At 38.0% G+C, this 17,408-nt stretch overlaps 1 protein-coding gene across 3 annotated transcripts; it reads left to right on the forward strand.

The window, feature by feature from the left end:
* The first annotated feature begins 1,016 nt into the window (after positions 1-1,016).
* PFDN4 (prefoldin subunit 4) lies at positions 1,017-17,013 on the forward strand. Of its 3 annotated transcripts, none has more exons than XM_007532963.2 (4): positions 1,017-1,222; positions 11,393-11,500; positions 12,627-12,767; positions 14,852-17,013. In XM_007532963.2, the coding sequence occupies exons 1-4, from the start codon at positions 1,199-1,201 to the stop codon at positions 14,981-14,983; spliced, it is 405 nt and encodes a 134-aa protein (XP_007533025.1). In that variant the 5' UTR covers positions 1,017-1,198; the 3' UTR covers positions 14,984-17,013. The 3 variants fall into 3 exon arrangements, with proteins under 3 accessions (XP_007533025.1, XP_060040103.1, XP_060040104.1); XM_060184120.1 differs by having other exon boundaries at positions 1,209-1,289; XM_060184121.1 differs by lacking the exon at positions 1,017-1,222 and adding an exon at positions 1,285-1,311.
* Positions 17,014-17,408: the final 395 nt, after the last annotated feature.

Here is a 17,408-nt window from a genome sequence, read left to right on the forward strand (position 1 = left end):
CTTTTCATGGTAACGTTTAGCTGTTGTACATATTTCCAAGAACCCTGGGAGGTAACAAATTCATGCACCTGGAGGGGATGACAGTAAGAAAAGGGATAGAGTAGGTAGGGTCCCTGTAGGTGGAGGGCTGGAGAAGGTCTTCTGGTTAAATGGCCATGCTTAAACAGTATCAGTAGCAGCTGTAATAGAAACATAGTCTCAAGATAACTAGAACTCAAATTTTGCAAACTCAAGCAAGACAAAAAATGATATTGTCTAGTGAATTCTAATTTTATTTATCTTAATGGAATCAGGACCTCTCATATGCATGATTTCACTGCTTGTCACTTATTTTTCCACTCACATAAAAAGACAGGGAGAAGGCGAGGTGGGGGGGGGTGGATAGCACAACATCCACTTTTTTCTTTTTATCGCTGAACACCTCCCATGTAGTGTCAAGGTTCACACCTAAGTCACCTGCATGGTATTGTAGGCATCGCATCCTTTCTGGCTAGTTATCTCTCTGGGCTGTCTCTCTTCCTTCCTTAGCTCCTTTTCAGGATTCCTTTGCCTCTTTTTCCTAGAAAGTAAACTTACTCAGTAATTTTTGCTCTTAATTCTTCCTGTAATAAATTTTCTTAACAAACTAAAATATAACACCTCCAGCTGGAGAAAGAACCAGGAGCAAAGGTCAGAAATGCTCTCATGTACAGAATAAGGGAACACTTACTTGATCTGAAAGTCCACTTTTGTACTTGCAGAACTACTTTCCTGCTGGTTGAGAAGTTACCTCAACAAATAGACCCACACGCTGGTGAATAGGGGAGAAGAGAAATGGTGACAAATAGAGTGTGGAAAGTTCTGAACCAGAGGAATTCATTTGGTACCAAGGCTGCCAGAGGCCAGGCTATGGGCCTTGACGCGCAGGGAGTTCCCTGCAGTCCTGGGCTCCTCCCTAAAGTCGTTGGCCACACCCCGCTCTTATCCGCTCCCGGGAGTTGCCTACCCCTTTAATTGGCATGTACCAAGTCTTTTCCCCGTTTGCCGGGCTCCCAGCGTCCTAGATATTCGGAGTGGTTATCTGAGGAACCAGAAAGAGGCAATGTAGAGACAGTGTTGCGCCTGGGAGTGCTGAGGGCCAAAAGAGAGTGAGAGGGTCCTGGGGAAGAAGCGCGCCTTGGTGGCTCCCCCCCACCTCGCACAGTCGTACAGTCCCAACATGGCGGCCACCATGAAGAAGGCGGTGAGTGGGGTGCTCGCTCTCCGGGATGCTCGGGCGGCGGACGGGGGCCCGGCGCGGGGTGTTGGAGGTACTGCGGTATGGAGTCCTGTGTAGGGCCCGGGGCCGAGATTTCCGGGTCTTAAGGGCATCCCTGGGATCAGGCCCAGCGCGCCTAGCATCCAGCGCATCCTCTCCGGCCCCTGATCGGCCCATGCTGGGCGCCCTAGCTAGAATCTGGGGCAGGGGGTGGGGGTGGGTTCTGGACCACTTCTCGCGGGGCTGACAAGGTGGTGAAGGCTTCCGAGAATCTCGTCGACCTCGCTTTGTCTTTGGGGTGTCGTCCCCCTGACTGCGCTCGGCTCCTGTCGGTGTGCGCCTGACCTGGCTTATTTCTTATAACCATGAGGTTCTTGAGGATAGGTGCTCCTGCTGCCACCCTTTGCGGGTGAGGAAGCTGACACCCAAAAGGTAGAATCACCAGCCCAAAGTCACCTTGCAGTCCTTGACTGTGGTCCCCAAGTCCCTCTGTCCTGCCCTGAGCTGCCCATAGCTACACCCATGGCCCTGTGACAGTCCAGGACACTGAAGCCATGTATTTTGAGGGTAGGCATCTCATAGACATCCATTTATTGCCTCAGATCCTCCCATCAGTTTAGCAAAGATAAAGATTTCTCCTTACTCAGAAAAGATTCAACCATTAGTGCCGCCCCCCCCCCCAAGGTCATTATCTATTAAAAAACAACTTGGCTTCAAACTCAAGTTTTAAGCCACGCCCCCCCTGTCCACCTTTAATCCTGTGAAGGCACACCTTGTATCCTGTTTAGGGTTGGATCTACCCAGATGCTTTAAAAATGTCTAGATAAAAGAAAAATTGAACGGGGAACGTCAGTGGAATAATAACTTCTGATCATCATCGTGATTGGGACATTATACTAGACACAAAGCTAAGAGTTAGATACATATCATATATCATGCCTGTACTTTTTTGCTAGTGTTAGGAGAAATGTGCATGTAGCTAATCCATTAGTAACTGTTCATAGCACTGGAAACACCTATGGATCATGATGTAGTATCATGCCAGTCTTAGAAAGCTAAGGGGGAAAAAAAAAACCTTATTGTCCTGAGCACTGGCTAGCTCTGTATTTGTCCTTTTTACCATCACAGTTCAATGTCTCCTCCCTAATAGTAAGCTATTCTGGCTTTCCTCTACTTAAAAATACCCAGTATCTCTGATACTTCCCCTGGAGAACACTTAACTCCATTCTGAACCTTCTTTTCCCCTTCACAATCTTACAGGTCACACCTTCAAAAAAAAAAAAAGCCTTCTCTCTCAAAACAGATCTTCTGGGGCTCATTTTACACACATGAATATTCTTGTTTTATGAAGTATGGAATGTGATATGTTGGTGATAGTCCCTTGAGTTTAAGAAAATGTTTGCTCTCTAACTGATTGGTTACACATTATACATTCCCACTGGTTGTGTGACTTTTTGATGAGAATGATTGGACTAGATAATTCAGTTCTCTCATCCCCAAAGTTCTGGTTTCTTTCTATATCTTTAAATTTTTATTTATATGATGACAGGAACAGTGAAACTGGGATGACACTTCATCATGTGCAGTGCCAGGTATTGAATCCAGGGACTCCCAATTGCATGGCATCACCTGCCTTCCTAGATTTAGAAAGTTCTATTTCTTTCCTGCCTGCCTGTCTCTCACATATCTATTATTTTATTGGGAGAGGGTTAATGGTTTATAGTATAGTTGTTGATACAAGGATACGATTTATTTATTGATGGGATTAATGGTTTACTGTTGACAGTAAATACAATTGTTTGTACATGTGTAACGTTTCTCAGTTTTTCACATAACATTCTAAATCCCCACCAAGGTCTTCCTCTACCATCATATCCAGGACCTGAAAACCCCCTACCCCAAAGCTCATTTGGTACAATACACTAAATCCAGTCCAAGTTCTTTGTGTTTTCCTTCAGTTCTTATTTTTCAACTTCTGTCTATGAGTGGGATCATCCCGTATTCGTATTCTCTTCCTGGCCTATTTCACTTTACAGATTCCTTCAAGCTCCATCCAAGAGGAGGTGAAGAAGGTGGATCCACCCTTTTTAATAGCTGAGTGGTATTCCTTTATGTGAATATACCACAACTTACTCAGCCACTCATCTGTTGTTGGATACCTACGTTGTTTCCAGGCTTTAGCTATTACAAATTGTGATGCTATGAACATAGATATAAACAGATCTTTTTGGATAGGTGTATTTGGCTCTTTAGGATATATCCCTAGGAGAATTGCCAGGTCACAGGGTAGGTCCACTTCTAGCCATCTGAGAGTTCTCCATACTGCTCTACACAGGGAATGGACCGATTTACATTCCCACCAGCAGTGTAGAAGGCTTCCTTTGTCTCCACAACCTGTCTAGCATTTGTTGTTGCTATTGTTTCTGGTATATGACACTCTTACATGGGTGAAGTATCTCATTGCTGTCTTTACTTGCATTTCTCTGACAATTAATGACTTGAGCATTTTTTCATGTTTATAGTCCTTTTGGTGAGTATTCTGTTCATATATTCTCACCATTTTTGAATGGGGGCATATGTTTTTTTGCTTTAAGTTTGGTGACCTCTTTATATATTTAGGTTATTAGCCTCTTGTCTGATGTATAACACGTAAAGATCTTCCATCAGTCTGTAGGGAGTCTCCTTGTTTGGGTGGTGGTTTCTTTTGCTGTGCAGAAGCCTTTTAATTTGATGTAGTCCCATTGGTTTATTTTTGTTTTAATCTTCCTAGGAACTGGATTTTTATCATTGAAGATACTTATAAAATTTAGATGGAAAAGAGTGCTGTAAATATTTTCCTCTAAGGATTTGATAGTTTCTGGTCTAACATCCAAGCCCTTGATCCATTTGGAATTTACTTTTGTGTCTGGTGAAATGCAGTGGTTCAGTTTCATTCTTCTGCATGTTTCAACCCAGTTTTCCCAAAACCATTTGTTGAAGAGACTTTCCTTTCCCCATTTGATTGTCTGGCTAACTTTGTCAAAGATTAGATGTCTATAGGTGTGGGGGCTTATTTCTGGGTTCTCAATTCTATTCCACTCTCATATCTATTTTTATTCTAGTACCAGGCAGTTTTGATTATAATGATCCTATAATACAATTTTGAGATCTGGGAGTTTGATGCCTTTTTCTCAGATTTGTTTTGGCAATTCTAGGTATTTTCTGCCTCCAGATAAACATTTGTAACTTTTGTTCTATTCTCTTAAAAAAATTAGGTGGGACCTTGATGGGGATATCATTAAATTTGTATATACATATACATACACATATATATATATATATATATATATATATATATATATATACACACACACATATATATGGGGATTGCATTAAATTTGTATATACATATACATACATATATATATATATACACACACACACACACATATATATATGGGGATTGCATTAAATTTGTATATACATATACATGTGTATATATATATACACACATATATATATACACACACATATATATAGATAAATATAGATATATAGATATAGATATAGATATATCTATATCTATATATCTGGCTTTGGGTAGAAAATTCACTTTGATAATGTTAATTCTTCCTATCCACGAACACGGAATATCTTTCCACTTCTTTATGTCTTTTTCTATTTCCCTGAATAGTGACACATCATTTTCATTACAACTCTTTCACTTCTTTGGTTAGGTTTATTCCTAGATATTTCATTGGTTTTAGTGCTATAGTAAAAGGGGCTGATTTCTGTGTTTCTTCTTCTGACTTAGTGTTTACATAGAAGAATGCTGCTGGGTTTTGTATCTTAATTTCATACTGTATTGCCTGATAATTTCCAGGAGCTTCCTGCTGGGTTCTTTAGGTTTTTCTATGTATACTATAATATCGTCTGCATATAGTGACAGTTTGACTTCTTCTCTTTTAATCTGTATCCCTTTAATTACTTGCTCTTGCCTGACTGCTATGGCAAGAACTTCTAACACTATCTTGTATAGTTAGTAATGGTGATAGTGGGCAGCCCTGTCTAGTACCTGACCTGAGGGGGAATGTTTCCAGTTTCTTACCACTGAGTATAATGTTGGCTGTAGGCTTGCTGTATATGGACTCCACTAGCTTAGGGAATTGTCTGTCTATTCCTATTTTTTGCAGTGTTTTGATCATGAAGGAAAGTTGGATTTTGTCAAAGGCTTTCTCTGCATCTATTGAGTCAGATAATCATGTGGTTTTTGGTTTTTCTTTTATTGATATGATGGATCGCATTGATTGACTTATGTTTATTTACCAGTCTAGCATCCTTATGTGAGAGATAGTTAGATCTTCTCTTCAAAAGAACATGAATAGAACAACTGTCTAGTACAAACATTCTTTTTATAAATTGTTATCTATGACCATCTGTGGCCAGTAGTTCTGTCTGTACTCTTTAGGTCAGCTCCTTGCGGTGCTTGAGTCCTCCAGCAGAGACCCTCAGACTCTCTTCCTCCTTTCCTTATTTAGGCAACAGGGAGACTGTGAGCTCAGAAGCCCAGCCCAGGGGTGGAGGAGACAGTTATGCATCAGGTATAAAAGATGGGAGAAGGATGAGGGGGGCGCGCTGATGCCTGACAGCCACTGTTGGTGGCACACCCTTTTGCAAAAGAATAGATGCCTTGCTTCAACTCCTTATTTTTTGCCTTGACAAGTAGTTTTAATTGGACATCATTTACAACACCTGGAATAGATCTCTGGAGTAAATAAATTGGTCATGATGTACACTATTTTTAATGTGCTTCTTTACCTGGTTGGCTGTGCATACAATTTCTTATTTCCCTGTGATAGGTGTCTTCAGAACTCTCTCATCTCCAACTTGGGTTGTTTTTCATCATCATACACCAGAACCCCAAGGCCCTCTCGACCCCCTCCCTTCTACAGCTTCCCCAGAGTCTTGCTGTGGTGCAATACGCCCCACCCAGTTCAAGTTTCACTTTGTGTTTTCCTTTTCTTTCTTTCTTTCTTTCTTTCTTTCTTTCTTTCTTTCTTTCTTTCTTTCTTTCTTTTCTTTTCTTTTCTTTTCTTTTCTTTTTTTTTTTAACCAGAGCACTGTTCAGCTCTGGCTTATGGTGTTGCAGGGGGGAATTGAACCTGGGACTTTGGAGCCTCAGGCATGAGAGTCTGTTTGCATAACTATTATGCTATCTACCCTCCGCTTCCCTTTCTTTTCTTGTTTCTTAATTTCCATCTAGAAATGAGATCATTAGGTACTTGCCCTCCATGTTGGATTATCTCACTTAATAGGATGCCTTCAAGTTTAAAGTTCTGCTTTCTAAGCCCAATTTCTTGGTTTTGAAGGAGCCTAAGTATTTTATTTTTCATTATTCCAAGAAAAACTCTCCCTTTTTAGATATCTCTGACCTCCTAAAGAAGTACTCTTTAGTACTCAGCCCTCTAATACTCCCAACCCTCACATTCTTTTGCTTTCATCACCACATGTTTAGCAGTATCTTGCTCATCTCCATCATCTACACTTGGATGTAAGCTTCTAAACTTCCTTAGAGTATAAGCATGACTCTTTAAACAATACCTGGTATGTAGAAAACACTTAGCCAAATAATTTTTAAGTGAATGACTGTTCAGGGAAGCTAAATACAAAGCAAACATTTATTTCATAGAGATTTGGAAGATACTTTAACCATGAAAAAAAAAAGAGACTGATATTGACCAAAATTTCCATACATTTTTAAGAGCAGTAAGGGACAGTTGGTACAAGTCCTACTAGTAATAATACCCAAATGTGTGGGTAAGGGATGTTTTATGGGGGATTCAGAGGTAGCACAGCTGGGTAAGCGCACGTGGTGTGAAGCACAAGGACCAGCATAAGGTTCGAGCCCCTGGCTCCCCACCTGCAGGGGAGTTGCTTCACAGGCTGTGAAGCAGGTCTGCAGGTGTCTGTCTTTCTCTCCCCCTCTGTGTCTTCCCCTCCTCTCTTCATTTCTCTCCATCCTATCCAGCAACAAGGACATCAATAACAACAGTAGAAAACAAGGGAAACAAAAGGGAAAATAAATAAATATCAAAAAATATATTTAAAAAAGGGGAGTGTTTATGACATGTGATTCAGTTTCCTCCCATATGCCTATAGGCTACTACTAGTTATCAAGAAAAAGTAGGATTAGGATCCAGGGAATTTTAATTTTTATGTTGAATTTTAAGCCCTCATATTTTCCTCAGACCTCACAGAACTTTTTCTAGATCTAAGTCTGTTCATTATTTGTTAGGATTTCTAGTATGCATTATTCAGTCATGAAAGCATTTAGCTCTCACTCACTGTGACTCCATTCCTAGGCCTTATTTATGTATTTATTTATTTTCCCCATCTAGGTGGGAGCCAGCTTCCTCATTTTTGTAGATGACAGTCCTGGAGTGGCACCAGAGAACTGAATAATAATCCCAAGCTTCCTCTTCACTTGGATTTGAATCCACTGTTACTATTTATACCTCTCTGTGCTCTCTCACATACTAAAAATAATGCCTTCCAACTTTAGTGAGTTCTTAGGACTTTGGGAATAGTCACAATTAACACCTGATTTCTAACAAAGTTGCAAGTTGGTAATCTTTGAGACAGTGGCTTCTTTAAGAATATGATGAAAGCTGTGAAGACCCTGGCAGAACAGTGCATAGAATGCCACATTGCATACAATTCCAGGAGTAAATTGACATCTCAGTGTCCGGGACCCTTTCAAAAAATTACTCCCTCCTTGCCAAAATTAAACTTGAAGAAATAAATGTAGGAGCATTCTAAAGCAACAAATTTAAACCAAGCCACTGAATTAAAACAACACCATCAAAGGTGCTGACTTCTCACTTCCTGTAGTAACCAGCACTCTGCTGCGTGGCATGTGGTTTAACCTGTGTCTGTTCACCTCACATACCTTTATCCCTTAACTTCACTGACACAACCACAGTTTAGGAAAAGGCATCATGAGCCATCTGTGTGCTAGTAGCTGCTCTTTGGTCAGGTTTCCACAGGAAACAACCTGCTTTGGAAGATAGAGTTTGACCAAATTCTCTACAAGTTTTCAAAGACTCTTGTGTACATGAACTTGATGGAACATAATTTGTATTCAGAAACTACGCAGTGAACCTCAGTTATGTGTCAGGCAAACCCTATTCTAGGTACTTTCAAGTGGCTAACCTCATACTGACAAAATGCACCTACTGAATATGGTTTTCAGAAGGTTGTTATTTATGTTGTTCTTTTTTTTTCCCCTCCCTTTCCCCACAGCACTGCTCAGCTCTGAATTAGTTGGTGGTTTTGGGTGTTGAACCCGAGGTGTTTGGTACCTCAGGCATGGGAGTCTTTTTGCATGACCATTATGCTATATCCCCTCGGCAGAAGGTCATTATTTAAACTCAGCTGGCCAAGCTGGGACTTGAGGATTCTTCATTTTCTATTTGCTTAGGGAATTGAATTCTCAGTGGACGGACAGTATACCTGAAGGCCTAGATGTGCACAGATGGACTGTTCACTGGCTTCTGTAGTACAGTATTTTGTTGGCACAGTGTCTCTCAACTTTTAAATTCATATAAATCATTTGAAGCTAGGGATTTTTTCATAATATCCTGAGAGTGTGAACCTGAGTCATGTAACACTACAATGAGTGATGAGACCCCAGGAAGGGGAATGGGCTAAAGAGTCTAGGCATGTCTGGTTCTCTATTCTGGTCACTGAAGTCTATATTGCTTAAGAAAACATTTCTTTTTAAATGCCAGAGAAAAAACTGTATGCAACTATGTTGCTAGCCAGGCCAAAGGATCAAGTGTGGCTGTTAATGAACCTACCACAGCTGTTAGCAAAAAAGCCAAGAAATTGTTGTTGCTGAAATCGCATGTATCTTCATTAAATGATTATTAAGTACTCTGGCTCTTATTTTGTAAATAAGAGGAAAGCAAGAATATGGTATTTAAATTCTTGATGAAAAGCGAAAACTTTCTGCTGCCTATTTTAGGTATGCATGCACATATGAATACACAGACACAAATACACATACTTCCACACTTAATTTTCAAGAGCCATCGGACCTTCTTGAACTGTGTAGCCAGATTACCCTAGTTGAGATTATCCTCTACTTACAAGCCATGTGGCTGTATTAAACTTTGTAACAGTTTTGACATCTATAATTCATAGTACTGATGATCCAGTTTTTTTTTTTTTAATCCCAGGATTGACTTTATTTATTTATTTATTGTTTACTGGGGCTTAGTATCTGCACAGGGCTACCACTGCCAGAGATCTCATTCCTTTTTTCATTATAGAGAAAAACAGAGGGCATTGTTTTACTAACATCTCCATTGTTAGGAAAGCTTCTTCCCCCTTTGCCTGGTCCTCCCTTGTGGTAGCTGACAGAGTGGAACCTGAATTGTTGCATGTGGCAAAAACGTGTGCTGTACTGATTGAGCTAACCCCGGGCCCTAGATCCTCTTTGTTTTATTAAGATAAGTTGATGGAAAGATTGGTGCCCCTGGTTGAATACCCAGGTTCAAAGACCCAGGTTCCACCTGAAGGAGGAAAGCTTCACAAGTGGTGAAGCAGGGCTGCAGGTGTCTCTCTGTCTCTCTCCCTCTCTATCCCTCCCTTCCCTCTTGATTTCTGACTGCCTCTATCCAATAAATAAATAAAGATAATAAAATTTTTTTAAATGAAAAAGAAAGATTAACTTAGATACTAAACTTATAAAGCACATCATGGCAAGTGGCACAGTGGCTATAGCATTGAACTTTCAAGTAAGAGGTCTCAGGTTTGATCTCTGGCATTGTATGTGCCAAAGTGATTCTCTGGTAGTATCTAACTCTCTCTTTCTCTCTTATATTTAATTTATTTATTTATGAGAAAGATAGGAGGAGAGTGAAAGAACCAGACAACATTCTGGCACATGTGCTGCCGGAGATCAAACTTGGGACCTCATGCTTGAGAGTCCAAATCACTGTACCACCTCTCGGATTACGTATCTCTCTTTTTTGTGAACAAATCTCAAAAAAGAAAAAAGAAGTAGGACTACTAAAGAAAGTTCATGGCACAGAGTAAAAAGCTCAAAATAAATTTTGTCATGTTTATGATTTGATACATACATTATATCATTGTAGCATTCTAATATTGTGAATTTAATTTCACTAAACATTGTTTTCATCATTTTACAGTAAATTATACATTCCTCAAAAACACACAGAGATTCTACATTACACTTAATGTTTACCATGTGTGAAATAGAGCCACTGAAATGTATAGTGACCTAGTCAGTACTACTGCTGGACTAAGAATTATAGAAGCTCAGATTTCTGGCAGCCCCATTAGGCTTAAGCAAAGCTTATCCCTGAAAGAATAAACTAATGTAATGTATTTCTCATCATTAATTAGCATATCACTTTTTGCTCACTGGGTCAATGTGATGAAAGACTGTTCACAGTTGAAAATTTTTTTTGTAGACCAAAAGATGATTTACTTCATTCAGAACTCATAAATTATGAGTGACAAAGACCAGATTATGTGTCACATGCAGTGCTAGGGATCAAACTGAAGACAGTAGGCATATAAGACATTACTCCTGAGCTACATCTAGATCCTCAGGACCTTTCTTCTCTTCCTTCCTGCCTTCCTACCTGTATTTCTTCCCTCTTGCCTCCCTGCCTTCCCTTTTTCTTGCTGTCATTTTTTAGTTATTACAAAAAGAAAAAACAAACAAACAAAAAAACCCCAAAAAAACCACCTGCTATAAACCAATTTTATTCAGACACAAGGAGTGAATAAATAACATGACAATGAAGCTTTCCCTTGTATGATGGGGCTAGGCTCAAACCTGGGTTTTGCACATGAAGATACAAGAATACTATCCAAGTGAACTATCTTACTTGCCTCCCTCTCTCTCGGTACCCCCCTCCCCAATTTCCTAATTGTTGTTTATATTGGAGATATTTTGGTAACGGGTGTTATTTAACAGAATATCATAAAAGGCTATAGATTTATAAGCATATTAAATTCATGTAGGAAAAAATGAATTGTATGTGATATCCTATAGCTCACTGTTTGAGGGCAAATAATTTATTGGTTTATTTCAGATTCTCCACTATAATTAATTCTACAAAAATTTGATATACTTTTCAGGCTGCAGAAGATGTTAATGTTACTTTTGAAGACCAACAGAAGATAAACAAATTTGCTCGGAATACTAGTAGAATCACAGAACTAAAGGAAGAAATAGAAATAAAAAAGGTAATGAAAATGTCTATTTATTTAATATAACTAAAATAATTTTTAAATACTGAATTCAGTTAATATATGATTATATCTACTGGGACATTTCTGTTGCAGATGACATAATCTACTCTAGTTAGTTTAAATGAAATGCTTAAGGAATGTGAGATATTTACAGGCTGAGGAGTGTAAGCGTAGGCTGAAGTTCTAGAATCAGGTCTGAAAAACCAAGTGTGAGAACCACTTCTTACAGAACTTGGGTGGTGGTAAAATTGTTATTGTCTATACTGATCCCAGACCAGCTATCTTCTTTTGAGGAAGTTCCCCTTGGGAATCGTGGGCTACTGACACCCCTTCCTGCCTCTTTGGATCAGAGGCCTTGTGCCTGCCTTTGCCTCTCCTGGGTTGGGCTTCAGTTTAAGTATACTTGATCAGTGGGACTTAAGTTATTGTGTATAGTCAAGAAAGGCTGATAAATATGTTTGTGGTTTTTGTTTTAATTCTATCATCAAATGCCAGAATTCACAAAGAAACTAGGAAGAGAAATGTATAGTGGTTATAGATTCCTACTGTTTACCACAAGGTGCTTTTACCAATTTGGAAATAATCTAGAGGACAGTGAGTTCTTAAGTGTTTCTTTATTAGGGGTCTGGTGGTGACACATCTGGTAGAGTACACCAAAGGACCCAGTTTCAAGCCCTTGGTCTCCACATGCAGGAAGAAGTTTTTCTCTCTTCCCCCCTTTCCTCTCAATTTTTCTCTTATGAAAAAAGTATTTCATGGTGCCAGGCAGTGGCACACCTGGTTAAGTGCACACATTACAGTGTGCAAGGATCCAGTTTAAAGCTCCTGGTTCTCACCTGCATGGGGAAAGCTTCATGAGTGGTAAAGCAGGGCTGCAGGTATATCTCTGTCTCTTTGCCTTTCTCTGTCCCCTTCCCCTCTCAATTTCTCTCTGTCTCTATCCAATAATAAGTTTTTAAATTTTTTTTAATAAATATTTTTTTAAGAAAGCCTTGTTTTAGTGGGTTAATACTTTTGTGAAATGGCTCTTCAGAGAACTGCCCCCAAATTAGACTTTTTCCTGTAACTTCTATCAGAGAATTAGAAATACATTTTTCCTTATTGTTTTTTGTATTTATAGAAACAACTCCAGAATTTAGAAGATGCTTGTGAGGACATCATGCTTGCTGATGATGACTATTTAATGATCCCTTACCAAATTGGCGATGTTTTTATTAGTCATTCACAAGAAGAAACACAAGAAATGTTAGAAGACGCAAAGGTATGTTGAAGTGTCCCTAAAAGGTGAAGTCTAATTTTTAAATTAGGGTTTGTATCATGTAATCATAGGTGAGGAAAAATACTACATAATATTTAATGGGGTTTTAAATGTCCCAGGGATGCTTCAAATATTTTAAAGAAATGATGTTTTTTAATACTAATAATAATACTATGAGACAGGTACTGCTCATCCAGTTTAGAGTTGAAGAAAAAAGAGTTAGTGTGTGGGTTATTCACACCTGAGAATCCAAGACTTGATCCACTGGGCTACTGAGAGGACCCTTTAAATTATTATTATTGGGAGTTGGGTGATGGTGCAGCGGGTTAAGTGCAGGTGTCACAAAGCCCAAGGACCAGCAGAAGGATCCTGGTTCAAGTCTCCGGCTTCTTTACCTGCAGGGGAGTCACTTCACAGGCGGTGAAGCGGGTCTGCAGGTATCTTTCTCTCCCCCTCTCTGTCTTCCCCATCTCTCTCCATTTCTCTCTGTCCTATCCAACAACAGCGACATCAATAACCACAACAATGTTAAACAACAAGGGCAACAAAAGGGAAAAATAAATAAATAGTAATAATAATAATAATAATTTTTTTTTTTACTTATTATGAGAAACGGGAGGAAAAAGAGAGAACCAGAGCATCACTTGGCCGCTTGCATTTTTTTTAATATTTATTATTTGTTGTCCTTATTTTATTGTTGTAGATATTATTGTTATTGCTAATTGATGTCATATTTTGGATAGGACAGAGAGAAATGGAGAGAGGAGGGGAAGACAGAGAAGAGAGAGAAAGATACCTGAAGACCTGCTTCACCACTTGTGAAGCAACTCCCCCGCAGATGGGGAGCAGTAGGCTTGAACTAGGATCCTTAAGCCAGTCCTTGCACTTTGCGTCACCTGAGCTTGACTCGCTGTGCTACCACCTAATTCCCCCTGGGCACTTGGATTTCTAGCAACTGAACTTGGATCCTCGTGCCTGAATGTATATTGCTTTATCCATTGTGAAATCTCCCAGGGAGAAAGAATCCTTTTAAACTAATTTCTTGACATGTTACAATTTTACACATTAACTAGACTTTCTTTGTATAAAAATTGTATCTTCTTTCTTAATAGCTGTGTATTTTGTTTCTGTTTCTTGTTATATAACACTTCTCAGAATTTTAGCATGCAGCACCTATAGGACTTGTTCAGACTTCAGATCAGTGAGCTCAACTCCAAAAATTTCAAATTCAGGAGGCAGTAGTGAAACCCCAGAATTTCTAATAAGTTTCCAAGTGATATTATGATAACACTGGTCTGGGACTCTACTGTGAAACCATTGACAAGAATTGTAAAAGAATAACATTGCCAGTGCCAGGCGTACCTCTTTTAATTTATTTGTACATGTTTATTTGCGTACTTTGTTTTTTGTTCCTGATATTAATAGAGGCCACTTACTTGATTTCATATTCTGTTTGTCATGTTGAGGAAGTCTTTTTTTGCTTCTACCCAGGGAGGAATTTCTGATGTTTTGTGTAATTCTTGTGGGTAAAGTTTCTAACAAAAAAGGTACTTTTTTCTGCTCTTTTGCAAAGTGTGACCAAGGCACTTCATTGTTAATAAAAATTCCTGCCAGATATTGATGCTAAAAGTTTTCATTCTTAATTATTGGTGATATTCTGATTTCTTCTAGTTTCATTATTTTCATGAGAAGTTGGAAGAGGCTATGTCAGAAGCCTCATAAACTTAAAAAGGCTTTTATAATCTATTTAGCAGATATGTTTGCATATGGTTATATGTGTGTGTGTGTGTATATATATTATATACTACTTTGGAAATTAATTTTCTTTTTACTTTGGAAATTATTTTTCTTTTTACAACATTGTTTAATCAGCAGCAATTTGAAAAAAAGGTATGTTCTGTGAAAAGAAATATAGAACTTAAAATTTTCAGATTCATATTGTTGATTTAGATCTGATTATCACTGGTTAACTGCCAGTCCAAATTTGAAGGTTCTTCACCTAAAGTTCTCCAGTATTATTTCTATCACAGGTTCTCAAAAATTATGCTGTTGAATGAAATTTTAATTTATATTACTTTTTTTTCCAGAAAAACTTGCAAGAAGAAATTGACACCTTAGAATCCAGAGTGGAATCAATTCAACGGGTTTTAGCAGATTTGAAAGTTCAGTTATATGCAAAATTTGGGAGCAACATAAACCTTGAAGCTGATGAAAGTTAAATATTTTATAATACTTTTTAAAAATTTGTTTAATAAACTTGAATATTGTTTTAAAAGATAACTTCCCTTCTTCAAATGAAATGAAAAGTGAACTTTCTTTTAAATTTTTTCATTTATTTAATGAGGAAACTTGTCTATTTTCACATGTCTTACCTATTTATTTTATATTTTTTAAAGAAGACAGTATTCACCTATGTATTTTACATAACAGTTATATCAAGTCCAGGAGCTTTATGTCATTAAAATCAGTTAAGCAATCTCTTATGTTTGTATATTATCATTCAAAATATTTGTTAGAACTTTCATTTTTAAGAAAATTTATATATATATGTATATATATGTATCTTTCCACTGCTACCTGATGATTTTGAAAGCACCATAAAAGCATCTGACCCTCCATCTATTTACACATTTCACAACTAAAACTTTGTCATCTATGTTGAAATATATATATATATATATATACACATATATATATATATACACACACATATATATATGCAAATATATATCACCATATTTCTACATGTTGATTTTTTTTGTGAACGAGCTTAATAATGCTGAGACAGGTTGGGGACCTGTTGAGCATCATCCAGATAGAACAGCACAATGCTTTAGAAACTAAGAGATATATGTGTATTAATAGAAATGTGAAGTGTTTTCTTAAAAGTTATGTTTTAAGGCTTTGTAAGTAAATAGGGTTTATATTAATATTGATGTAGAAGTTAAGCAGCTATGTGTTTAAAAAAAAGACTTTTTAAATAAAAAGTATATTTACCTTTATATGATAACACACACACACACACTCTCTCTCTCTCTCTCTCTTTCTCTCTCTCTCGATTTGGAAAGCTACTTGTGCTAACTTTCCAGCAGATGGCAGTATGAAAATGCAAGTGAAGAATCATCACACAAAAGTGAGGATATTTCTAGGTTTAAATATACAGAATTTTACTTTGAAGACTATTAAACATTGCCTGGGCTCTTTTTCTTAAGTAGGTAGAAAGGACTTAGGATTAAAGGTAGAATATGCCATTCAACACTTCTTCATTATGTGGAGGCATACTTAAATTACTGCAAAGATTTTCCAAATAATGAAATGCAGATTTTAGAAAGACACTTCTAACAGGGTTTTTTTTTTTTCCCCTCCACATGCATTTAGTAAGTCTTCCATTAGAGAAGTGAGATGTGTTAGTTAAGGTTTAACACAAATACCATGTTTAAATTAAGATAATTAGAGAAAACTTTTTAGCTTCAGTTATAGAGGTGAAGTGTAACCACTTGGTGCATTTTGTGCCTTTACAGGCCAGGGAGCAGCCATCCCTTTCACTCTGAAGTCCAGGAAGGATTGCCTTTGTTTGGGGAGCTATACAGTCAGCCTGTGACATCTCTGCAGTGATGGAGCTAAAGGATAGGCACCCTGACCTAATTCATCCGGCCAGAACCCAGCTAGTATCCACGGTTGGCCAAACACAACTGGAATCCAGAAGTAAATTCCAAAAATCAGTTTTTTTGAAGGCGTAGAGATAGGTGATGAATCAGTAGATCTAGGAGACCAGGAGAGTGACAGACTTTTAGCCACTTAAAATGTTAGTGCATTGGTTCATCTAATCTACCAGAAGCTAAATTATGTGACTGACTGTAGTTAAAAATTGTCAGATCATTTGCAAGTATAGATTTTAATAATATAAGAAAATAAACATTACATGGGGTTAAGGGGTTTGTTTTTTGTGTACCACCTTATGTATGTGTTATTTCATTTCTCCAGATTGTCTTGTCCACTAGGATAGACAGGGAGAGAAAACACGGCAGAGGAGCTTCCCCCAGTGCCATTGTAGCTATCCCATGTGGTGCCGGGGCTTGAGCCTGGGCCACTTGCATAGCAGGGCAGGGACCTATTTCTCCAGCCCTAATACTTTATTTTCCTTACTTTATCTGTGAATTTTGAGGACATTATCATGAGAAGATAAACTGTACATATGTGACAACTGTTGTAAATCATTTCCCCTAATAAAGTGGTTTTAAAATTCAAAGACATCAGAAATATTTGATTCCCATTTTAAATTAATTCCTATGTATTCATGAGCCTTTTTAAATAAAAAAATTCATCAATTAAGGTAAAAACCGATATCACAGTTGAAGAGGGACCTTGTTACTTAGCAGAAGTATCAACTGGATTTGTCATTTTTTTTAATAGGAATCCTGATTTTTTTCAAAAATATAGTCATTACTTTTAGACAGTGTAACTTTTGTTGTAGAAGCAATATACACCAGAAATTGATAGAATAAATCTAACCATTGTACAGGTAGTTTGCAAACTTAGACAATATGATATCTAGATTTACTGTCATTAGAATTATTACTAAGGCCTACACTAAGAAACCTCTGCTCTCAGTGGCCATGCTTTCCTCCCCCTACTTTTTTTTTT

Source organism: Erinaceus europaeus, unplaced genomic scaffold (genome assembly GCF_950295315.1).
Source record: "Erinaceus europaeus unplaced genomic scaffold, mEriEur2.1 scaffold_487, whole genome shotgun sequence".
Lineage (NCBI taxonomy): Eukaryota > Metazoa > Chordata > Mammalia > Eulipotyphla > Erinaceidae > Erinaceus > Erinaceus europaeus.